This window comes from Biomphalaria glabrata, chromosome 8 (assembly GCF_947242115.1).
Source record: "Biomphalaria glabrata chromosome 8, xgBioGlab47.1, whole genome shotgun sequence".
In the NCBI taxonomy this organism is placed as follows: Eukaryota; Metazoa; Mollusca; class Gastropoda; family Planorbidae; genus Biomphalaria; species Biomphalaria glabrata.
In genome coordinates this window covers 23,819,864-23,846,688 of record NC_074718.1, presented here as the reverse complement: position 1 = coordinate 23,846,688, position 26,825 = coordinate 23,819,864, and the positions used below count along the sequence as shown (strand labels likewise).

The 26,825-nt window shown below is 32.0% G+C and overlaps 1 protein-coding gene across 7 annotated transcripts; it reads right to left on the bottom strand.

Moving 5' to 3' along the window:
* Positions 1 to 1,078: 1,078 nt before the first annotated feature.
* Positions 1,079 to 26,720, bottom strand: LOC106054564 (delta-1-pyrroline-5-carboxylate dehydrogenase, mitochondrial-like). 7 transcript variants are annotated; one of them, XM_056038932.1, is made up of 18 exons: positions 26,580 to 26,720; positions 15,318 to 15,431; positions 14,186 to 14,271; positions 13,483 to 13,549; positions 11,128 to 11,332; positions 9,981 to 10,028; positions 9,666 to 9,818; positions 8,561 to 8,641; positions 8,166 to 8,240; positions 7,876 to 7,950; positions 7,302 to 7,489; positions 6,896 to 6,969; positions 5,578 to 5,819; positions 4,977 to 5,062; positions 4,813 to 4,879; positions 4,290 to 4,411; positions 4,074 to 4,192; positions 1,079 to 2,421 (listed from the first exon to the last, which is right to left on the bottom strand). In XM_056038932.1, exons 5-18 carry the CDS (start codon positions 11,296 to 11,298, stop codon positions 2,306 to 2,308), a joined length of 1,617 nt encoding a protein of 538 aa, XP_055894907.1. In that variant the 5' UTR covers positions 11,299 to 11,332; positions 13,483 to 13,549; positions 14,186 to 14,271; positions 15,318 to 15,431; positions 26,580 to 26,720; the 3' UTR covers positions 1,079 to 2,305. The 7 variants fall into 7 exon arrangements, 6 of the variants coding, with proteins under 6 accessions (XP_055894907.1, XP_013065934.2, XP_055894908.1 ...); XM_013210480.2 differs by lacking the exon at positions 13,483 to 13,549; XM_056038933.1 differs by lacking the exons at positions 15,318 to 15,431; positions 26,580 to 26,720 and adding an exon at positions 14,917 to 15,030.
* Positions 26,721 to 26,825: the final 105 nt, after the last annotated feature.

Sequence of the window (26,825 nt, the reverse complement as noted above, 5' to 3'; positions counted from 1 at the left end):
GAAAATCTGCACTGAATTTTTTTAATTAAGACTTTATTCAGGATCATGAATTACCTTAAAAATCAAATAGTTATTTAAATAAATGTTTTACATGTTTCGGATGTTCCTTCAGAGCTGAAGATAGTTTATTTCCTAGTCCAAACCTCCCGCAGGACGACGGGGTAGGGAGTGGGCAGGGTTTTTAATGTTTTACATGTTTCGGATGTTCCTTCAGAGCTGAAGATAGTTTATTTCCTAGTCCAAACCTCCCGCAGGACGACGGGGTAGGGAGTGGGCAGGGTTTGAACCCGGGACCTAATGACAGTCCAGCACACAAACCGCACGAACAGGCCATAGATTTATACATATATTATATCTAATTTGACATGGAGATGATGTCTTATTTAAAACTACAAAAAATGTGAAAATTGTTTTTTATTAAAGTTGAAACAAGGCATTGTTTGTAAAGTAGTTATAAGAAGTATAAAGTTTTTTTTTCAGCACTAACCTATGTAACATATAATTTAATTTCTAGATCTAGTAATTGAACATCAAAAATAAGAGTACTCTCGTCTCATAATTATTATTATGCAATTTTTAGATACATAATCTAGAAAGATCTAGGTAATCAACCTATTTAAAATGTACATAAGATGATTTAAATCAACAGCATGAATTAGATTCTATTTCAATCTAGGATTTCTGAAACATCTCAATGGGAACTAACAGGAAATGGCTTTGTTTCATATATTTGTGTGAATATATAGTTCTGTGACTAATAGCCCATTCTAAAGAAAATCTGAGAAGTGATTTTGCATTATTTCTAAACTTTAAAGATTATTTCTTTTCTAAGACAGAAAAGATATATAGGTCTGTGAATCGATCAATCAGATATATAGGTCTGTGAATCGATCAATCTCGGATTGTTTCTGATTTACAGTCTAAAAATCTATGAAGTCTATGATTTTACCATTTAAAAAGTTTCAATAACCAAAATAAAGCAATGAAGAAATAAATAGAAATAAAGTTATTGTTAAGCTAGGTAGTCATTTACATGTTGAGGCTAGTACAATACAACTCTCTAAACATACAAAAAAGATAATGTCAACATTTTTATTTATTTCAGTCATTTAACCACTGCAAAAAAAAAAAAAGAGAAAAAGGTGTAGTACAATAAAATGTATATCTATGTTGCACCTTCAAATGTTTTCTCATGTAAATAAAGATCTTCTAAAACATAACAATATGATTCCATGTTCAGAAAAAAACGAGATTTTTGTTTTTGCCCAGAATCACAATATTTTAAAATAAGTGTATAAACTTAAAATCAATTAGAAATCTTACAGCAATGACTATTATTTCTCTTCAATTGTGAACCAATATAATTTATACTTTTAATGGAAATAGTAGTAGTATTCAACATTCACAAATACAGAATATTTTTTGGACTGGTGAAATTGTTATTTTAATAGAACTTAAAAATACCTGACTGCTAACAAATGTTATGAAAAACAAATTCTTTAAAAAAAAAAAAAAATGTTCTAATTATTAATTTCTTGGAGAGAAAAAAATGTTGGTACCAGGTACTCAAAATACTGGAAACACAGGTTTGACTTAGAAACTGAACAGGGTTTCATCATTACCCACACCAAATTGATCTATAACAATCAATGTATGCTTTCATAGTGACAGGACTTGATTTTGTAATAAACAACATTTTGAAAATAATATCACAAGAAAGAAAACTCCAAACTTAAAAAGAGAAATATACAATGTATAAGCAGATGAGAGTGAGATTGCTAGGTTTACATAGCGCTAAAAAATATCCTGAATATAGTGAACTGCTTAACAAACAGCATCACTAAATAGTTGTAGAAAATATCTGAAGTAACTTGTAAATAAAATCCTGATAAATGCTTTTTTTTTAAACATCTGGAGATGGCACATGACAAATAAATAAATATTATTTTAAAACAAAATAATTAAAAATAGAGTTGAATTATTTTTTCCATTTTAAATAAATACTGTAATGAAAACTTAAAAACCAATAAGAAAATTGGCATCAATATTATGAATATGTACCTACAAAATGTTTGCAATAAATTTCAATATCTAATCTTATAGACTGAACTATTTTTTCTATTCAAACTTTCTATGCATTCATTTACTGGTCACAATAAAAATAATTCATAACATATTTGATATTAGAATAGAAACACTCAAGACTTTCTTGAAACATTATATTAATAATCTACCATAAAATTGGTAATTTCATTATATAATTTGTTAATAAGTTCTAAGTTCATTTATCCTAATTTTGTTTTCTTTAGTTTTCCATAGAAGGATAACGCCAAGCTTTCTGAGAGACAAACGTTTCTTTTATAGACAAAGGTGATGTAAATCTGGCCATGTAGAAGGGACCCCCTGCCTTATCATTAGTACCTGGGCAAACAAAATGAAAAAAAATTAAATTAAAAAAAAAATGTAATTAACAGTACAAGAAAAATATCTTCTGCTTCATAAAGTCTAACATCTGAACTCTTGAATCTAATCACATTCATTGTGAAAGCCAAAGAGTAATGTAGTTAGTTTGTTCATTATCACCACATAGTGAAATGTGCTTAACTTCTCCTTTCTTTGTCAATATATACATATTGAATGTTGTTTTCAAGAACATCTAAGAGGATTTCCATGTTTCATTTTGCCATTTCTGGTTTACCTGAGTTACTTTGACTTATTCCTGGGAAGCGTTGGGCCACAACCACACCTTTCCACTGAACTAAGTTCTGATCTGAGCAACTTTCCTCATCTGCTCCCATGTCATTCCAGTATCCTCACCTTCGATGGTGACTGACCTCTTCCATGTTCACATGGGCCTGCCTACTCTCCTCTTTTCTTGCGGACGCATCAAGTGCCTGCCTTACAACATTGGTACTTTGCAGGGTGTGTTCTTTACAGCTCCACTTTCACTTTAATATCCTGGGATAAGGGTTTTTCCTTGGTTCTCTCCCACAAGTTGACAGTAGTCTGGAGAGTTTCCATATTTGTTTTTGTGTCTCTCCATGTTTCTTAATCATAAAGAAGAACCAACTTAATTATGTTTAAGATCTTGTTCTGTAAAGAGCTGGTTTACCTGTTGAGTGCAACTGTCCATCTAACCTGTTTCTTGAACAAGGTGTGGCCTTCTATATGTCGCATCATTTAAATTTAACTACTTCTTAATAAGATTAGAGTAAATGACACACAGATCCTTTTGGACGCATTAAATCTGTAATTTTCTATCTTTGCTTTCCTCATGTTCCATGGATGACTTATCTAAGGACAGTTTTGTTGTAAGATCATTTCTTTATATGGTCTTACTTACTTAGACTAAGATCCTCCTGTGCTGTTATATGATCTCTATGTTGTTGTTTTTTATTTTCAAAAAGTTACTCACCATCAAATTTGCACACTTTTGGCAACCATGCACCTCAATTAAAATATAATATAATATAAAATTTTGGAATAAGTCTATTTGTTGTCCATCCAGTATGAGCTGGTGGTTTTCCAGGTGCTTAAGTTTTTTTCTAAATATTTACGTGTAAACTTGATACTCAATATGTTTTGTCAGTTGTGTTTCAGCAATTAATATTAACGTATAGTCCAGATCAATAAATAAAGTATGGAATGCCTAGCAAATGCATTAAATCTTGTTGAGTCAATCTGTAACGATAGAAGTATTGATAGGTAGAACTCTTCATGTTCAAAAACATATTTAAAGCAAGAAAATGTGTCCACATCATTACCAAAATCTTCTAAAAAAACAAGCTTACTCTTCTAGGTGGAAATCATCTTTTGACACCTTGTAATATATTCAGCATAACATTTCAGAAAACCTTTCCAGGCTTCAAGTTATGGAAGCATAATAATACTTTTGGATATTTCTATGATATGTATGGACTTATTTCTCAAGAATTATTTGGCAATTTTTTTATAAAGAGATTGCTAAAAAGACTATTGTATGACTGAGCAACAATATATTAAAAAAACATACATTTAGCTAATCCTTTACAAAATTTGAGTGCTATTTTCTTAGCCAAAAAAAAAGTTATTACCTGATAATCTTGCGCCACCAAAAGGTTGTTGGCCAACAATTGATCCTGTACTTTTATCATTGATATAAAAGTTGCCAGCACAAAAGCGAAAAGCCTCAGTCAATTCTTCTTTAGCAGCTCTGAAAGAAAATTATTAAAAGAATAAAGATGAGCTATAATTCTTTATACAAGATAGTTCAGATTATTAATATTTTATTAATATAGCATAAAATGTACTTGTCTTGTGCAAATATTGCTCCAGTTAAGGCATAGGGTGATGTTTTCTGGGCTATTTGAACAGTTTCTAGAACTTGATTGTCAGGGTACACATACACAGTCACAACAGGACCAAATATTTCCTACAATACATTGTTGAATAAAAAAAAGTTGTACTGTTGTTTAAAAAAATGTGTACCATTCACTAAAAACTAGAAATGAATTAACATTTTATTATAAAAAATGGCAGCACATTTATTTTAGAAACTCTAGATAAAATGAATAATAAAAACTTAATGTAAGAAATGCAACCTGAAATTAAAAATACAATTTAAAAAAAAATTAATTGAATAAAAAAGATAGAATTACACAAAACAAAAACAAGGCAAAATGTTTTGTCCACCTAAAACTTGTTAAGCATTGAACTAAAAGATTGGAACTTGTTTACTCCATTTGATTTTTCATTCATCATCATCATCACATTATAAGACCTATCCAATCTGGAATTTAAAAATAAGTGTTCTACTCTGCATTAATTCCATACCTCCTGCATAATTTTATCAAATGGATCTTTGGTTTCAATAATTGTAGGATCGATGAAATAGCCTTTACTGGGAAAGAAAAAACAAGAATTAAGAACAAATATTAAATTAAAAATGTCGTGTCTAAATGTTACAACTTGTATGTGGGCTTTAAAAGGCTAATTACCTATCATCACAATTTCCTCCAGCAATAACAGCAAGGTTGGAACTGTTTTTGGCATGTTCAATGTAGCTTTTAATTCTAGAAAAAGCCTTAAGAAAATGTTTTGAGGATATTACTAATAGCAGAATTGTGTCTAGAAGGCAATATAAAAAAATTTTCACTGTTACAAAAGTAATGCTATTAATAAATTTAGTGATGCACCAGGATGAAAGTAGTAATAATCTTATATGATACAGATGTTACTTCAAAAAAGAAGATGATTACGTAATAATATGTGAAAACACTAATCTTAAGATTCATAAATATGTTTTAATATAACACTTAGAAACAAAGGTACATTGTTTGATAAAAAAAGCATAAAGAAAAAATAAAATGACCATTTCTTTATTGCTGAGAAAATCAATCCTGATTATTGATATTTTTTATACCATAATATATTAAATAAATATATTAACTGAAAAGAAAACAAACTTAAAAACAGTATTATTACAAAAGCATTACAGTTAAATCTTCATGTGGGGAAAATGAAGCATTGGAAAATGAAATTGTGGAACATAAAATAAAACTTTTTATATTGGTTTAAAAAAAGGTGATTAAGATTTACCTTATCATCAATAACAGCAGTAACAAATGATTCTCTATCAAGGGGTGATCCCACTTTAATTTCTTTCACAATACTTAACATCCTGGACTTGATCTGTGGCCACAGAGACTGTGGCACATACATTCGTGACAAAGCAGAACATTTCTGACCATTGTATTCAAATGCTGATCTTATAGACCCAGTCACAACCGAATCAATATCAGCAGAAGGGTGCACAAAATGCATGTTCTTGCCTCCACACTCTTTAGGGGGGAAAAAAGGCAATAAGAGAAACTTATAATATCAAGGGTTTTTCTAATTAATTTTTAATGGGTTTTTATTTTATAGATAAATGTTATTTACTTTAAAAATGAAACATTTTGGCAGACAATTAATCCAACATAACATATATCGAACTAATTGTTAAAGTTGTGTTTTCCTTTACTGAATATATCTATAATTGTGATGATAGATTTTAGCAGATTCTTTGTCATTTTATTAAAGCAACTTCAAAATGAAAATAAAATAAATAAATAAAATGGCAATTTCTACGATTCTACATATTAAGAATGAGTTCAGTGTTTCGCATGGCTCAAAAAAATAGTTGCGACCTGCATATTTTCCCACATCTGATGCAGACAAAGCAGTTGTCTGCCAGGGGACACACATCCGATGCCCACTGGCAAGCCCTTGTAGACATCAGGCACAGAAGATGGAAAGAAAACTTAAAATGAATATAGCACTGGAACAAATCCATGAAAATAAATTGGAATACTAGTTAAATCTCTGAAACTTCCTGTCTTATTTTATCTATCCTGGTGGAACATACATTTTCTTCTATAACATTAGATATCAAAATTCGTAATTTTTTTAAAATAATTGTAAGTTAAATATACAAGTTAAATAAGTGTCCATTGGTGCCCCAGTTATTTATGTTAAAAAAAACAAAAAAAAACAACTCAATAAGCATGTTGTATGCACATACATGTAAACATAAAAAAAAAAAATTTGATTAAATTAACAATTTCTTTTAATCCATTTCTTAAATTATAACCCTAACAATACAAAAATCAGATTGTGTATAATGTGTCATGTGAGTACAACTGCCCCATCATTATGATTTATAAATTGTGTTATAGCTAAAACCATCCCTACCTACATATAAACATATATTATTTAATTAAAAGCCCCAAAACCGCATCTGGTATGGCATTTTCCCACTTTTTTAATTACAAGTCAGCTTTGCTAGCTTATATATTGATTAGTAGATTATTAATACAATTACTGTAATAAAAAAAAAATTCATTTCCTTTAAATAATTATGTACATCTAAAGTTACCTCCAATGATTCTTGGGAAATTTTTATAAATATCAATGTTCTGTGCAATTTGTCTCCACAGCGTTTTAAAAGTACTGCAATTAAAAGAAAATAACCCTTTTACTTCCATATTAATAGAATGTTAACAGAATATAATTTGTAACAAAAATTGAATAGTAAAATTACAAACAATTCTCAATACAGTATCTTATCTTTTCCAAAAATGAGCATGGATACATAGTGGTCATGCTTTTAGCTGTCAAACTTTGTGTGTCATTGACTTTAAAGCAAAGTTAAAGATAAAGTTGATTTGACATTGTGTTGGCCTAATGACAAACACATACTTTAAAAGTTGGCTTTAGAATTGGGGAAAATTTACAATCAACCTGTCTTTTAAAATTATTTACTAAAGAAATGAAATGCTTACGAAACACTCCCTGTGAAATTAAGCCCAGCAAAATCTGGAGATGCCAAAACAGTATCTCCAAAACATGGTCCATCTGCTGGAATAAAGTTAATGACACCAGGGGGAAGGCCAGCTTCTCTGTAGAGTTTATACACAGTATAATTAGAGAGAACTGCAGTGTCTGATGGTTTCCACAAGGCTACATTACCCTGGCAACAAATACAGTGAGAATTTAGTTAGTATAATCATCATTTGAAAATTCTGTTTGGTTTCTTCAAAGACAACAATCATAACCTTAAAAGCTTTATTCTGACTACAAGTCCTTAAATAAGACAATTTACTGGAATTTTAGATGACTATATTTGACAGACTCAAATGTGGCATATAACACCTTTTAAAGGCTGATTATGAATCAAAATTTCTTGAATTCATAGCTGTTTTTTAATGCAATCATTTCAGATTTTGTACTTTAAATTTGGCTTAACTATTTAAATTACTCGTCTTCTATATCCAATTGTATCTATTTAAACAAGAGTTTTTTTTAATGAAGATTTGAATAATGAATTAGGCAAAATATGTAAATTTGTATAATCACCATTATTGCAGGCGCCATAGGTAGATTTCCACCAATAGCAGTAAAGTTAAATGGACAGACCGCTGCCCAGAAACCCTGGAATGAAATAATTTTTAACAAATAGAAACTTAAATCAAGAATTATAACAACCAATTTCAATAATTTGTATAGATTTGATTAAAATGATTAAATTCCACAAATAAAATTAGACATTGTGATGCTGCTAACAGCACATGATTATATACCCAGAAGCTTTTCTTTTAGCTCCACATAATTTATATATCTGATAGACTCTCTGCAAGCCTACTCACCTCTAATCCTCTGTACGACATGCTGTTCATGGTGACATTTGGTGTTGGACTCAATGGTTGATACTGTGTTGTCTTCTAAACAGGATATAAACATGGATCACTTTTCAGTAAGTTTATTTCAAAATAAAGAGAATGAAACTAAATAAACAAAATAATCTATAAATGAATGTGAAAACCATTGTATGAAAATGAAACTACATGCTTAAAACAAAATAAAATAGAAATCAAATGTTTATGAGTGTGTGAACAGACCGGATTTCAAATAATAAGAATCTGAGATTATTATACATAAACATTTTTTTTTCATATCTGTGTAGAATTAATAATTGAGTTACATACTAAAAAAAACTTTTAGTCTAATTAATTAAACGAAACTAATGTCTACCCATACATACTTGTGCAAACATTACATTAAATTTGAGAAAGTCAATTAGCTCAGCTGCTGCATCAATCTCTGCCTGCCAAATATTTTTTGCCTGAATGGAAATAAATTTTCAACACAACATTTGAAACTGAAAATTTAAAAAATCTATTTAAAAAATTGGACTGCATAAAGAAAATGGCACAAACCAAAAATCCCAGATTTGGGTTTTCATCTTTACTCAAGAATAGTGGCCATTCCTGAGAACACCTATCTCTAATTACATTTATAGTATAATGAACTATGTTTAATTTTGCATTTGCAACAATTTATTGCTTTTGAAATTGTATTCATTACTTTCAGATACTTTGTTTCATTATTTAATACTAAAAATATTTGTGGTTCATGATTTCATTAGTAATATATCTTTAGAACAAACAATTTTGTTTTGAGTGGAGGCCATGAAAAAATAATTGCCAAACAGATAAAACTTTTTTTTTCTGTACACACTAATTCATGTCTTAGTTGTATTACCTTGCTTAACAAACCTTGTGGCATAACTTTTAGATATTTCTATTTTAATCTCTTAATAACGTAATACAAGATATATAATATTTGATAGTTTGTAAGTTGTTGTTTTTTTTGTTTGTTTTTTACATGACCCATGTCCAATAAGCCTTTATGGTGCAATAATAAGGGACAGGCAAAAAAATTGTTTCTATATACTGACCACCTACTATCGTCAATTTAATGCATACATCTATATAGCTAAATAGCAGTTTTTATTTTTAGAATCATTTTATATGGCAAGTTCATACTATAAATATTTGTACATTTAGTTAGGCCTTCATAATATTTGTTAATGGTGCTATATAAATAAATATATATTTTATTTATTAATAATATGAATATAGACCAGTTTTTTTTTCTATGACAATTATAGCAGGCTTATCTATCCATTTCCTACATTTTTCTTTAAAAAAAAAAAAAACATGGTTTTAATGGGAAGAAAACAAACAATATTTTTTGGGCTGATATGTTTTAAATAAAAAAAAAAAAAAGAGTAAAAAAAGAAGCAAAAATTTACATTAAATGTTGGAAAGTGGTATTTGCTCTGCTATTTACATTAATACGATTACCTGGCCAATCATAGTAGTTGCAATAACATCCATGCGATGCTTACTAATCAATTCGGCTGCCTTCAAAAAAATGTTGCATCTTTCCTGAAGAGGACGCTTTTCCCAATCTGCTCTAGCTTTCAGATTGGATTCTATAGCTTTATTGATTATGTCCTGTTTTAATATAACCATATGTTAATTGGTAGATATTTATCTACTTTTTAAAATCATGCACAGACAGCATACATATCATAAAACTCATGATATAAATATGATCCAGCTAATTAGTCAATAAATACAATATTTTAGTTTATATAGCAAGTATCATTGACTTACTGGAGTTGCATAGTAATATGTTGCCACTGCCCATTTATGATCAAAAGGCTTTAAAAAAAAAAAAAAGATCAGAAGATTTTTTTAGATTTCATTGAATGATATTTTAGATATATTTACCTTAAAAAAAAATTACTACTTTAACAAGTTTAAGTGGGGAAAAAAGTGAATTAAAAAAAAAAGTATGTATTTAATGAATATGTATAGGCTTTTTTATATTAAATATTTTATTACTATATTAAATACATTTAGTATTTATTACACTTAAAGAATCATTTATTTATCCATTTGGGCTTTAGGGAGAAAAAAATAGATTTAGAGCTGGGGTATAAAGCATGGTGGTTGACTAGTAAAGTGTTTGGCTACTGAACAGATAGATCTTGGTTTTGATTCTCAGTGAAGACTGGGACATTGAATTTCAGGTGTTCATTCAACTCTAATGGGTAATTGGGAAAGTAAAAACGGTTGGTTTTGTACTGGCCACTTGACACCCTCCTTAACATTGAGCCTAGAAACAGACAATGTTTACATCATCTACCATTTAAATCGCAAAGTCTGAAAGAGGTGCCCAATCTTTTGTTTCCCACGTGGCCATTTATTCCTTCCAACTAAGAGGCACCACACAAACAAACTTTTATCCCCATTTAGTCCTTTAAAGTATGGTCATTTCGACACTAACATGTTGTGATATTTATCATGTATCTATACTTTTTAGAATATCCCCAAAATTAGGAAAAAAAAAATATGAATGTTTTGTTTACTATATTATTTCAACATAATGTAGGAATGGATTTAATTTTTTTAAAGCTTATATTAATTTACTCAGCTTGCCTGCATGTGAGGATTCTTGTACACTTTTCCTCCACTTCCCATTCTCGTATAAAGATGAAATTTTCACAATCATTCAGTAATAAAAAATAATTATTTAATCAACTAGTACTAATAAATAAATCTTATACAGAAAAACCTTGCAATATTAAGAGATATGGAAGTGTTTAATTATGCTCTCCCTTCACTCAATATAGTTTTGTTTTTTTAAAACATTTTTTTATATTTTTATATGACTTTTTTTATGCAATTTCATTTTAAAATGCACCCTATTATATACAAGAAAATCACAAATAACAATAGATTTCTTCCTCAGACTTACTGCAACTTGTTTCCTGACTTGTGCTGTCCGGATTTCCTCATTTCCAATGACAATGGGAACATCTATTGTTTTACCAATATACTTCTGCAAAGCCTTTTCAATGTCTCTTCTCTCCTGACTACCAGGCGCATATTCCAAGAGTGGCTCATTCACTGCATTGTAGATAGACATTGTTCTAAGAGTTGAATGAAGGGCTGACCAGTGTCTGGACACAATGGTAAATTAAAACAAAAAAAGGTTTAGTTTTCCTGCTCTAGTAGATGAACATAGTAGATTAAGCCAAGAAATATCAATCATCTTAGCTTTTTGTTTTTAAGTACTGACTGGTTCATATTTGATGAAATAAGTAGAGATCTAGAAAATATGTTGTGAGGTTTCTGCAGAGGTATATCTAAAATTAATTAGGTTTTGCTTTCTTTATTCTTTTTTTTTTATTATTTTATATTAAGTAAATTGTAAAGTCATTTAAGTCATTCAAACTATGTTTTCCATTAATGCAATGTTACAATACAGCCATGATTTATATGAAAAGATTATAAAGTTGAGTTATATTTAATGAACAACATTAACCACAAAATTAAATCAACTGATAGTTTTAGATAGAATACAATAAAAAAAAAAAAAAAAGGTTTTGAAATTTCAAATAAAAATTCTAATAGCATGCATTGAGATAATATATTTGTATATCTAAATTTTTTAAAGTTTAGTTATTGTTTTTTTTTTTTTTTCTTTTTAAATAATTATTATTTTGGCTTCCAACAAAGGTAATGATATCTTAGTAGGTTTATTATGAATCTGTGTAATGTATGTAGCTTATACATTTGTTGTAGTATTAAATTAATAATAACACACCAGTGACCACAGACCTACATACCATAGTTAAAAATTGTATTTATTTAATTTTTATGTCATTTACAGCATATTTCTGTACTTAGCCTTAACTAAGTATTATAAAAGAAACACAAATTATATCCAAGTAGAAACAAACAAATTGCCTGAACAAGGATTGAACTAAGTGTAATAATACTGTTGCTTAAGTAAACTATCTGGGCCCAAAAAAATTTGTTCAATGCATACCAGACAATATTTGACAAGATCTTTAAAGTGGGTCAGATACCTTAAAGATAAACTTCTTTGCATCCTTGACTTTTAATGAAGCCATTTCAAGAACACATTGAAATTGACTAAGCCTATTATCTCAAGAGCTCTTCACTTTCCAATACAACTTGAGATAACTTTGTTGTACGATGTTTGTTTTTTTAATTGGTTCATGGTCAACATAAGTTTTTCAAATATTGTAATATACTGTTTACACTTTATAAAAAGAATTCACAAAATTAGGCAAATGCACAATAAATTCTGAGCTTCAAGTCTTTAACATCTAGCCACATGAACTATTCTTACTAAGTTCTGACTCTTAGGCAGTGTGAATCCAAGGCAGAAGAGAACTTTGAAAGTATACAAAATAAATCAAGTGCACCCAAGACTGGTTGCACTAAAGCCAAAGAAATAACAATAGTTTTCCTGCGTAACTTTTGTTTTATAATTGTTATAATTTAAAAAAAAAAACATTGGAAATGTATTAATACTGCTACCATTATTGGAGGAACTCTTTAATGCATGTTTCGCATCTGTTATAAAATTGTGAACACACTAAACGAATGCTGGAAAATATCCTAACTTTTTTTCTCAAGGCTAAAAAATAAAATTACCCCAGTATTTTGAGCTGTAATCAGCTAAAATCTACACCTGGGTTTGCATGCCTGACTTTTGTATTATGTTATCAGATTTGCTGTTCTCAACTGTAGAGGAAAACTTTTAAATATTTGAAGTGTTTCTGGTGTTGTGTTTAACTAGAAAGATTTTAGATGCATTGAAAGCAAATGTCTTATATTTATGAAAATCTATTTAAATGCATGAGTTAAAAATTTAGGAAAAAAGTAGTAACAACATTCTATGTGTTAGAATCAAAAGGTTAAATTAATCATTAAAAGCTATTGACATAAATGAAAATGACTTGAACCTTACTATGGACTATGTGTCAATATAGAGTAAAAGCATTAAAGATAAACTACAAACAACATCGTTAGTGTTAGAACAAAGATTCTCAACACATGCTATGGGGTACTGGATTGACTGAAAGAGGATAGTATTTACAAAAAAAAATGCTGAAATAGGAGCTATTAGTTTTAATGATGAACTGCTAGTTTTATGTGTAAACATTGATATTTGTAAAAGAAGAACGGTCTTAGCAATAAAAACATAAAAACTCTTAACTTTATGACACAAAATTACTGAGAAAAACATTGTTATATATATGTGTGTTAGAATAGAAATGTTAAATACAACACACACCTATTTTCACAATAATTGAAATTAAAAATAAATCCAACCAGCAAGCAGAATAAAAAGTGTGAAGCTACTGTAAACAAATAAAAACAAAACAAGAATTACTCTATTAATAAATGGCATGGTTTAAATTGAAACTAGTACACAAGAGACTTAGATAACAGGATCTTCAAGATAAAGTGATAGTTTACTTACTAAAGATTCTTATTCTAACCGGTAAAAAAATGTTGCGAATTAAGCAAAATTATATATTCATTATGTACCAGTATTTTAAAGGTTTCTGATTAATGATATTAACAATATTGATGAGCCAAAAAAAATGGATCCAATGCATTAAATTACTAAATACTGTATCATAACAACACAATATTATTTATCTATTATTGATTGTAAACATAATTCATTTTTATAGATCTAATTACAAAGGATACATTTGTTTGTTGTAGTTCTGAAACCATTATCTATGTAATATTGACTATATCTAGATTCTTGATAAAATAATTAAAATATATAAGCTTGTAAGATGTGATCAGAATTTTCAAGTGACATGCCAGTGACCTCTTGAACTTTTTCTTATTGTCAGAATATTATAGACAAGAAAGAAACAATTTTTACCCATAATTTTTTACCAGAAAACTTATGCTGGTGGTACTATTTAAATGATATGCATGGCTTTATAGACATAATTCCTCGATAGTAATGTACATACCTAGTATTTGTGGAAGATGAGATTCTTCTGAGACTGAGTATTGTTATAGAAGACATTTTTCTCTTCAGAATGCAAAAGCCATAGATCTATTGAATTAAATATAATTAATGTAGACATTGTAAATAAAATAGAATTTATATTTAATAATCTATTTAAGACTCTAGTTAGACATTGTCAAAGCATTGCAGACTCTCCACTCTAGTCTATATTATATAGTATCTAGATCTATGTCTGGATCTACACACTACTCACTAAAAAAGTAGATTCTAGACTTCTATATAGATCTAGATTCTATATCTAGTCTAGATCTAAATATCTTATTATCTAGAATAATCTAGATTATAGATAATTATAGATATAGATATACTATATAGATATCTAGATTAGATCTAGATCTAGACCTAAATCTAGTCTTGATCTTGATCTCTAGACTAGATCTAGGCCTATAAGTATAAAGTATAATTATTTATACTATAATAGGCTATATAATATAGTATATTAATAGTAGATCTATGTAGATCTAGATCTATATATTGATATTCTATTCTAAATCTAGATCTATTCTAAATAGATCTAGACTATAAGTCATAATAAGTGTATAAGTAAGTATGATTATCACTTAGTATGTTAAGACTTAAGTTCATAACCTCTACTAGATCTATAGTATTTAAATCAGGGAGATGTTATGTAGATCTAGATCTAGATTGATTCTAAATTGCCGATTAACTTACGTTACACTACAATCAGATCTAAAGACAGTCTACAATCTAATCTAGACTGGATTTTAAAAACTTTTTTTGGGTTGACCCAATTATTAAATAACACGTTGTGTTAAATTTAGGCCTACACACCCACAGAATTAACCAATACAAAAGAACTTTACTACAATGTATAAGAGATCCATACCATATTATGCTAATTATGCAAATATATCTACAGATTAGACGCCAAACAAATATTTTTTTTTAATATCAACATTTACGCTAATGAGGGAGAGATTTAGATATAGAGTCTATATCTAATTAGAAATAAAATTATGTTAAATAGATCTAGACTATTTTCAATAATGTAGGCCTAGATATATCTTTCCTGTATGTCTATTATTTCTAGATACACCGGTAAGAAGACGTACCGTGTTTTAGATAGGCTCATAAGACTATAGACTAGTATAGACTATATGTGTTTCTCCAACCAAGAGAATGCGACCTGATGCCAAGGTCAAGAAGGGTGCTGTACGCCCTGACAACTGTGAAAAAAAAATTAAAGGGAGAATCGATGCCCTTCTTTTTTTCTTTTTTTTTTAGTTATAGATCTATATCCATGTTTGAATTTAAGTTATTATATGAATCGAGTAAAATAATATATATATATATATATATATAGTATTCTAAGTATGAATATATATAGTATTCTAAGTATGAGACGTTGTTTCATATTTTAAGTAGAAATATATATCGTTTTCGCGACGGGCGTCTGATTATATATATATATATATATATATATATATATATATATATATATATATATATATATATATATATATATATATATATATATATATATATATATATATATATATATAAAGACATTTCTAAACGCGATTCCTTTTGCTGCTGTCAGAACGGTCGAAATTCTTCCATCTCTAGTATAGGCTTTATATTGGCGAATTTGACGTTACATAAAACAAGCAAAATATTTTTTTTATCCTTTAAAAATTAACTTATCTAAAGGGGAAGAACTCCATACTTACAACTATATCTCTCAATACTTTAGGCCTGTATGTTATTTCCCTTATTCGATATCAAACAAAATAATTATTATAATTATCAATAATTAATGGACCAACTGGTTATTTTTTTAAACTGATTTTTTAAAAGACATTTCATAAATACAATATTCATATATAGGGACCATGTTTTGTTAGGCACAATAAATAATTGTTTAAAGTTTCAACTTGATCTGAGAATGGGTGTGGGGAAGAATACACGTAAAAACTTTTTACCAGACAGATGGAGTAAGCTGATATAAGCTCTGTATTTAACGAAAAGGTCCGAGACAAGGCGAAGTCTACGATGACCACACCAATTTAATAAGCCTACAGACGTTAGCACGCTTTATTTACTATGAATGTTCCGCACATAATTATAATATATTGGCAAGTGGTACCTCCTTTTTTGATTAGGTTAAACTTATTTTGACTTGCGCATAAGCCCGCATCACTTTTTACAAAGCTTATATTAACTTACTCTGTCTGTCTGTCTGTCTATCTCTGTGTGATAAAAGAAAAGGTTTGATTTTTTCCATGACTTTTTCTCACACTTCCAGTTCTCGGATCAAGTTGAAATTTCGCACATATATTCATAGCTGATGAAAATATACTAATCAATTTTTTAGAAAGCTAATTAATCATTTATTAGTACTAATTAATACATTTTGTTTCATATAGCAGAAAGGGAGCTAAACCCTGCCATCTTGAGATAAATTCCAGTAGTTATCGGTGCTTTTCCTTTGATTAGCTTATTTTTTTTTTGTTTTAGTTATTCTTTTTTTTCTTTTGTTTGTTATTACAACTTTTTTTTATATGAATATGTTTTACTTTGAGAAATTAAAGAGCGTTGTTGTCGCCAGGAGAGTGAATTTTCGAAGCAGGAAAACACTTATTGGCTCCAAGGCTTAATACAGCGCTCACACATATCACAACTTGCTAAAAGGGAGAGGGGGTAGATGGACAATGTTTTAGAAACACTGGGGTGTATAATTTAAATTGGTTATGGTTATGATACGGTCATATGGCACAACAACGCATTTTAACTAGGAAATGTCATGCCCATTTATCATCCTCGAGACTAGATATATATATATATATATATATATATATATATATATGGTTGGCCTCCTTCAGTCTAGATTAGTCTAGAACGACTATGGTTCATCTCGCACACGTACTTCCTGTTATGTACTAGTTTAGAGAGTATGTTAGTTTTGTTAGACAAATATATTGTGTATAGTTTTAGCCACGGTAAAAGTAGTGAAGTAGTAAGACAGACTAAGCAATATTTCCGGTATTAAAAGCCAAGAAAATGCATACTTTAAGGTATCTACAGTGCATTATCCTGTTATTAAAACGTTTTATTTCAAAAACCTTATGTGCTATTCTTACTGACTTAGATCCTCCCGCGTCGTTCAGCGCATTGGGCGGCACAAAAAATCTGTCACTGGCAATGTCTGGAGCTTCTTCTCACCTGCTCTGAGAACCTCCATGAAAGTGTAGCACCAAGTAGGCGCTTCCCTCGTAATGGCCTCCATTTCATCGCAACTCTTATTATGCGTAATTCATTTTGTCGGAGAACATATCCCGCAAACCTCATGCGACACTCTGTCACAACCTTACTAAGGGTTTGACTCCTAGTTCGGCATAGGATTTCCTTGATTGAGACCCGATCTCTATAATTGACTCGTAAAATCCGTTTTAGCCATCTTTGTTGAGCCACATTTAGACTTTTTCAATTTTGGCAGATGACTATTCACTGCATTTTATTAATGGAACCCAGCCACTGGTAGAAATTTGTAACCTCTCTTGGCTACGCTCTTGGAATTAGGTGACTGTAGTTTGCTTTAGATTTTATATCGAAAGGGAAAGTTTTATCGTCAAAATCATCTGTTTTAAACTAAAAAATCTCTGGAGGGAGTCTTTTTTAACAAATTCAAAACACCCATTGTTAATTATGATCTAGGTTCACAGTCAGCAATAAACAAACAACAACCATTAGTGTCATGGCGGAGAATGATACTTTATTATATTGAACGCGTGCACCTTTGCGCACCATATCAACATCCCCTTTTCTTTAAAAAAAAAATGTAAAAAAATAAAACATTTCGGGGAGTATCATAGAAAAAAAATAAAACAACAACAACATAAACAACTAAACGTAACATACATGTATACGCTTCAATCAATATGAAACATATCACATTTAAAAATCAACATTCAATAGTTCATTAAGACACATAGTCATTGAATCTTGTCGGTTTCTTCAACTGATCCCTTGGTCGCAGGGAATGATGAGTTGATGAGTGGCGAACGTGTTGATCCTGAGTTCTATTGTCCTGTATGTTGTTATCAGTATCGGGAAATATATCTTCTTCTGTTTCTCTGTTCGGGTTAATATGCACTCTGTTTCTTTGGTACACTGCACCATTGTCACCTCGAATAATGTAAGCTCTCTGATTGACTTGAGACTGGATTCTTCCACGTCTCCATGTAGGGTCATTAGGAGATTGGAAATAGACCATCTGTCCAGTTTTCAGCTGACTTAAATTTCTTGACCTCTTATCATTAGATGTTTTTACACTCATCTGACGTTTTTTCTTTCCTTCTCATAATGTTCTCTTGACATGTAGAAATCTTAATGTTACTCCTTTTGTTTGGTATCAGTGTTCGAGTCATCCGACCAAAAAACATCTGAACTGGGCTTAGATTTGTGTCTTGCCTTGGAGTATTTCTAAATTCCAGAAGAGCTTCATAAGCATCTGACTTTGATTCTCTAGATTTCTTCATTATGTTCTTCAAAATTTTAACTGCTGACTCAGCTTTTCCATTGGATTGATGGTGTCCTGGAGAAGATTTCAAATGAGTCACTCCCCATTCCATCATAAATTTGGAAAAATATTCCGATGTGAACTGAGGTCCGCTATCAGATATACAAACTTTGGGCACCCCATATCTTGCAAATAAAACTTTCAGTTTCTTTATAATTGCGTGTGTTGTTGTCAACTGCATGTTTTCTACCTCTATGAAATTGGAATAATAGTCCACTATGGCTAGATATTGTTGGTCACACATTTGAAATAAATCAATTCCAATCTTGTCCCACGGATTAGAACCTATTTCGTGATGTATTAATTCTTCTCTCTGGTTTGCTGGTTTATTTTTCTGACAAATGTAACATGAGTTGGCTATTTCCTGTATTCGAGCTGATAATCCAGGCCAGAAAACTGTTTCTTTTGCTCTTCTTTTCATTGAGTCTACTCCCAGATGTGATGCATGGAGTTTTTCTTCTATTTCCTTGCGAAGTGATATCGGTATGATTATTTGTTCTCCTTTCAACAGGAGTCCGTCTTCGTATGTTAACATGTCTCTTAGTGAAAAATATTGTTTGAGTTCAGGTAAACTATTATGTTTGTCTGGCCATCCATTTAGGATATACTGAATAAGTGTTTGCATTGTTCTATCTTTCTCTGTCTCGATTCTGACTTTCTCCAGCACTGCATCTGGTATTGCCAGTCCGACTGTTTTGACACAAACATCAGGGATATCCCTCTTTTCCTCTGATGGGTCTATACTCAAAGTATCAGCTATGAACAAATTTTTGCCTTTGACATATTGAAACTGGATATCGTAACGATAAAGACGCATCATTAGACTTTGTAGCCTTCTCGGAGCAGAACTGAGTGGTTTTTGAAGGATGTTTTCCAGTGGTTTATGGTCATTCTGAACTATAACTGTCCTGCCATACGTATACTGGTCAAAACGTTCCAAACCAACAACCACTGCTAACAATTCTTTTTCTTTCTGATCAACTCTGTAATGGGCTGTAAATCTGTCGACAAATCTGGAACAAATCTTGCAAGATATTGAACCATGCCACAGAATCTTCGGACTGATGAAATATCTTTTGGAGCATTCAAATTCAAAATCGCAGATACTTTGTTCGGGTCTGGTTTTATTCCTGCTTCTGTAATAATATGACCCAAAAAATTAATCTCAGCTGTTCTAAAAACAGACTTTTCATGGTTCAGTTTAATCTTCTTTTCTTGACATCTCTTCATCAGCTCTCTTAGGTTAATATCATGATTTCTGAGTGCTTCTTCTTTCGTTCTTCCTCTTCCTACCACCATAATATCATCAACGTAATTGAAACAGCCTTTCAGTCCTTCTAGTGCTAGATTTAATCGTCTCTGAAAAATTTCTGAACTCACTTTCAGTCCAAATGGTAATCGTTTCCATTTGTATCTACCAAAAGGGGTTATCATTGCTGTCAAATTAGATGACGCTGTGTCTAGTCTGACATGCCAGAAAGCTTCTTGCACATCCAATTTGCTGAATATTTTGGCATCGTTCAAATCTGCCAATATGTCATCTAAAGTAGCAAGATTATAGAATTCCCTTAGTAAAACTTTATTCAGGGCTTGTGGATCTATGCAGATCCTAATTTTTCCATTAGCTTTTTCCACAATTGCCATCTGACTCACCCACTCTGTAGGCTCTATCACTGGTTCTATGATTCCTCTCTGCACTAGGGTCTTTAACTCCTCCTTAACTCTTTCTTGTAAAGCAATAGGGATCTTTCTACATGGCAGAACCTTGGGCTTAATGCTGCTATCAATCTTTAAAGACACTTCTCCTAAGTCACCCAAATCACCAGTAAACTTTGGACTATAGTCTTCTTCTTGGTTATTCACTACTGATGCTATGAACCTATCTTTATTGACTTTGATTAACTTCATTCTTGTTAAAGTTTCATGACCTAGAAGGCATGCTAGATTATTTGGTACAACTATATATTCCACCTCAAATGTTTCGTTAGTTTTCTCATTTCTCGTCGTTAGAGTGGCTTTCCCTATGGGTCTCATTTCAGTCTTATTCCACATTAGTAATCTTTGCGTTGCCTTTTCTATCTGATTCTTATTTACGTATTTTTCCTGGATGGTATTTACATCAGCTCCACTATCCATTTGAAACCTTACACGGTGACCATTTACTGTCATAACTGCTGTCATCCTTTTCGTTTTGTGGTTCTCCAAAGACATCACCCATTCATTTTTTACCATCATGACATCATCTCTTGTGTCCGACTGTAGCTGTCTTTCATCGTTAGACATATCATCTGACACCTGCTGAATTTTCTTTTTGTACATCACAGCAAAATGATGTCTCCCCTTGCATGCTAGGCACATTTTACCCCATGCAGGGCACTTTTCTTTAATGTATTCGTGAATCCTTCCACAATACCTGCATTTACCTTTCTGAATGTTTGTTCTTGAAGGTGTTGATACTTTCTCAATGATTGGAGGGTCGGCTTGTATTTGTCTCAACTGTTTGTTGGCGGTCTCGTATGCTCTGCAAATATCTCTGCACCTTTCCAATGTGAGACTACTATCTTGTAGCAATTTCATTTTGAGGCATTCATGTCTAATACCAAGAACTACTCTGTCTCTAATCAAGCTATCTTCCAGGCGTTCAAAACTACACGTTTTTGCTAGTCTTCTCAGATTTGTTATGTACTTTTCAATGTCCTCGCCTTCTTGCTGTTCTCGCGTATTGAACACATAGCGCTCATAAGTCTCATTCGTTTTTCCAATGCAAAAACTTTCAAATTTGTTCACTATTTCTTCCATCTTTCTTTCTTTTCCCTTCTCAATTTCAAGACCATCATATATGTCCATCGCTTTTGTTCCTATAATTGTTAGAAAGGTGGCCACTCTGACCTCCTCTGATTCTTCCGACAATTTAATGGCTAACTCATAGTTTCGCCAGCTCCGGTGAAACTTTTGCCAATTAGCGGCCATGTTTCCTTCTACCTCGAGCGGCTCGGGTACAGGAAGGAAATTTCTAGCTGCCATTGCACGGCGTAGCCTTGAATTGTTGTCTATTTATTAATGCAAACAATTAACCTTTATATACTGATTAATGATTACCTCTGATCATTAATATACCACTGCCACCATGTTAATTATGATCTAGGTTCACAGTCAGCAATAAACAAACAACAACCATTAGTGTCATGGCGGAGAATGATACTTTATTATATTGAACGCGTGCACCTTTGCGCACCATATCAACACCCATAGCTGCTATTATAGAATTTGGTGACTGTAGTTTGCTTTAGAAAAAAAAATTAATAAAAGTGAAGAGAGATGTTTTCAAACTCAGAACTCTCTGTATGAGGGATTTTAAACTCAAAACCATCTGGAGGGGTTTTAAAGCCCTCTGGAGCAGTGCGTGATTTGCTTTTTTTTTTATATTGAAGATGTATTTATTTTTAGCTTCAAACCCCGCTGAAAGGGGGGGGGGGTTAAAGTAAAAAAAAAAAAACCTTTGGCTACGCTCATAGCATTTTGAGTGCGTAATTTAGTGACTGATTTTTTGCTTTGATTTTGTTTATTTTAGGTGATATTTTAATACTAAACCATCACTTGCCCCAGCATAACCAAGGGGGGTTTGAGTTTAAAACCCCTTAAAGGTGTTTCTATTAAACAAAACAAAAATAAAATGCAAACGACAATCCCCAAATTCAAGAGAATAGCTAATGAAGATTTTGATTTAAAAAACCCTCTCGAAATTTTACGCTAAATCCCCTCTTCAATATACAAAAGCAAATTACACACTCCAAATTCTATGAGCGCAGCCAAAAGGGGGTTTGTGTTTAAACCCCCCTTCAGCAGCGTTTGAAGCTAAAAAATACCTCTTCAATATAAAAAAAAGCAAATTACGCACTCAAAATACTATGAGATTAGCCCAATTGGATTTTGAGTTTAAACCCCTCTTCAGAGGGGGTTGAAGCTAAAAAAAATAACTCTTCAATATAAAATAAGGTTACAAAGACAGTTTGTGTGAAAACACAAACTCAAAATCGGCCCCCGAAGTGGTCCACCCATTCAGGTAAAAAAAAGGCAGGTATCAATATTTTCATAAAGAACATAAGAATTAAATTTGATTAAAGACAAATGACAGAGAAGAATGGAGAAAGAAGGCTGAAAGATCTTGTGTGGTGCCCCAGCGGTCCAGTAAATCAAAGGATAGGTGAAAGTGAATGTGAAGTTATATGTGAACCTGGTCTAACTGACTTATAATGAATTTCTAATTGATCTAATTGTTTTGTAATTTGTAAAATGGTCAATCTCTAATTCCTCAAAATTTCGTAAAAAAATATTTTTTTTTTCCTTTAGTGAAGTGTACCGTTCTCGTGATAACAGCTATGCAGTTCGCGCGATAATATGAAAAATTACTTATTAATTGTTGTTTTAAATTATGTCCATTTTATATGCATTTTAAATAGATATTTTCTCTTTTTAGAGAAAAAAAAAGTTTTTTTTTTTTCATATTAATGTAGTAGTTAGTATGACAGAAATTATATAACTTAGCAATACAAATGAAAAAAAAAATTTTTTTTACAAAAATTCAAAAACAGTTTGCATGAATACGTTCTAAATATGGCAAATAGTCATCTCCCCTACTAAAGAGCCTCCAGTGTTTGTTACTATTAATAGTGAATAGTTGTAGAAGTGGTTTATTTTTATGAAGAAACTGCTTGCATAAGTGATTTAAAAAATAAGATTTTTCGCTTTTAGAAAAGAAAAAAAGTGGCCATTATATCAGAACTTTGAATGGACTAAAATATTATGATGTCGGGTTTTCACTATCTTTTCTAGTTTACGAGATCTAAACGGGACGGACGGACGGACAGACATTTCACACAACACTAATAGCGTAACGTCTTTTCCCCTTTCGGGTGCCGCTAAAAATAGCAAATTACACACAAAAATTCTATGAGCGTAGCCAAGCCAATGGGGGGTTTTGAGTTTAAACCCCCCTCCACCAGACGGCTTTTTTTTTAAAGTTTAAAACCCCTCCAAATGGTTATGAGTTTAAAATCCCCCTACAGCAGGGGTCTCAAACATGTGTCCCGCGTGGGTCCGCGAAACAAATTTGTGTGGCCCGCGGCCACGTCCGCGAATTAAAAAAAAATAGATAAAATTTACAATGACCACATATAAGTCGTGAAATGATTTACAACTGCACAAATCAGTAAATGAGGTGTCCGCCCACTGCAAGCGAAGAATCTGTGAAGGCAAGCTTTGTTGTTAGCGAGATGGCATCACGACCATTCACTGAAGGCCAGTTTGTGAAAGAGTGTATGCTACAGGCGAGTGAAATTATCTACCCCGAGAAAAAGAAACTCTTCGAAGCCATAAGTTTGTCTGCGAACACAGTTGCAAGCAGGATCACCGAGTCAGCGACAAATGTTCAACAGCAACTGATTGCTGCTGCAAAAGACTTTGTAGTATATTCCATTGCAGTGGACGAGTCTACTGGTGTAACAGACACCGCATACTGTGCCGTATTCATTCGTGGGGTCGAAGAAAACTTGAACATTGCTGAAGAGCTATTGGACTTACTACCCATGAAAGGAACGACGACTAGACGCGACGTGTTTAAAGAACTGGAAGCTTGTATTATCAGGTGTGGGCTACCGTGGGAAAAACTTGTTTCAGTGGCTACGGACGGTGCACCAGCAATGTGTTCAGAGAAGGTTGGTGTTGTTGGATTAATGGTAGAGAAACGGAATCAGCTCAGCTTGGCGGGACCTTTTGCAGCCATACACTGCTTTCTGCACCAAGAAGCACTCTGTGGCAAAAGTCTACAAATGAAGAACGTGATGGATGTTGTCGTGAAGACGGTGAACTTCATACGTGCACGGGGTCTCAACCACAGACAGTTTGTGTCATTTCTAGCTGATTTAGAAACGGAATACGGAGAGTTGCTTTATCATACGGAAGTCAGATGGTTGAGTCGTGGAAAAGTGCTGTAGAGATTTTTTAAAACTGAGACGGGAGATAGCATTGTTCATGGCAATGAAAGACAGAGACATACCTCAGCTCAGTGACTTAATGTTTTTGTTGGATCTTGCTTTTCTTACTGACATCTCGCAAGATCTCAATGCACTCAATTCACAACTACAGAGCACAAAGCAGCTGATTACCGTGATGTTTGACCGCATCAAATCATTCAGATACAAGATGACTTTGTAGGCCACTCAGCTGGCAGATGGAAACCTGGCTCATTTGTTTTTTCTACAGAGCATTACGGTTGAAGCACAGCGCCTGAAAGACTACGTAGACATCCTCTCCAGACTCTGGAAGATTTTAAACACCGCTTTCAGCAATTCACTGCTCTCGAACCCCAGTTTTTCCTTGTTGCCACTTCGTTCGCAGTTGAAGTGAAAAACGTTCCAGAGGAAGTCCAGATGGAACTACTGGACCTGCACTGTGACACTGTTCTGAAGCAAAAATACGCTGATGTTGGTGTTCCAGATTTCTACCAGTTTCTTCCCAGAGAGAAGTTTCCAAACTTATTCTGCGCAACTGCTAGAATTCTTGCGATGTTATGGGAGTACGTAGGTCTACGTACAGTTTTTTTTTTTTCCAGAATGAAGATCAACAAAACAGCATTACGATCAAGACTGATCAGTCGACTGATAAGCATCTGAGAGCTAACTTGCGGCTTGCCAATACACGCGACTTCAGGCCTAACCTTGATGGTCTGGTCTCTGCCAAACGCTCTCAGCTGAGTAGACAGAAACATGAGTGACGAGCCATCTGCAGTAGGCCTAGTAATTATAGTTGTTTTTTTGGGGGGAAACTACAGTTTCTGCTTTTTAATTAGTGACAGAGACAACGTCAACTTATTTTAGTAAACTATACTGCCTGTGCATGTAATAAACTACAATAAATGTAATTAATAATTATAAAAACTTTATTTTAGCATTTAACTGCAGTGACTGAGTGACAGTAGTGTTCGTAAAATTTAATGAAAAAAATTCCCTTTTTGTGGTGTGGCCCGCTGAATGGTTGTTACTTTCCACCGTGTCCCACATGCTGAAATGAGTTTGAGACCTCTGCCCTACAGAGAGTTCAATATATATGAATCAAAATCAGCCGCTCGCACATTATGTTCACTGTACTGAACGTTTAGAAATAAATGAAACGGATTTCAGCTGGCTTACCTATTGAAAAGGCCAGATAGAAGTAGTAAATAAATGTTACATCCATTTTCTGTTAAATAATTTTAGACATCGTACTAGATCTAGATAATTGTTTTCATCAATGTTTATATAGTTTTACATCTTGAAGTGTTTTCTAAATGTAAATTTGTATATTGGAAAATAGAACTCATGCAACATTTGTCTGTCCATTTCAAAAAACCATTGAGTCATTTCATTCTGTTATACAGCCGTACAAACATTGACAGTATTAGGCCTACTTGTATGGAGTCCTAACTAAATCAAACGTAGTGCATGATGGCATAAATTATTACTTTTTTTTTTTTAAAAAAAGCTACTTTACTTGCATTGGAATGTCTTTTGGTAATTTTACCGATACATTCACTGATTCAGATTACTCAACTTTTTTGTCACACACACATTAGTCTTATTGGGGGAGGGGGCCCACCAAGATATTCTTGAACCCGAACCCATAGGTACCTTATACTAGTACGCCACTGAGAAAAATCTTATAGATCTATTAGCCACAAAATTCTATTCAACAAAAGTAGATCTCTAGAAACTAACTGGATAGGCCTACGCTATGCTTCTAAACTATAGAATGTGTCTACCTTACAGTTAGAGCTAGGTCTAGATAGATTTAGTCTAATTTAGAAACTCTTTGACAGTCACATTTTTTTTATTAATTAAAATAGCTAGACCATAGAAGACTTATGAGCTACACTCTCTAAGTCTAGAATTCTCCATATATCTAAAAATAAACTTCGTGATTTTTCCAATGACTTGCATATTTATTTATAGATCTAGTCTTTAAAAGTAATTTTTTTTTATAAAAATCTAATTTATGAGAACAATTA

Coding starts and splice junctions, on each gene's coding strand:
- LOC106054564 (XM_013210479.2), bottom strand. Junction 10,029..11,127: donor AAGTCAGGAAACAAGTTGCA/GTAAGTCTGAGG, acceptor TTTTTTTTAAAG/CCTTTTGATCATAAATGGGC. Junction 7,490..7,875: donor CTATGGCGCCTGCAATAATG/GTGATTATACAA, acceptor ATTTGTTGCCAG/GGTAATGTAGCCTTGTGGAA.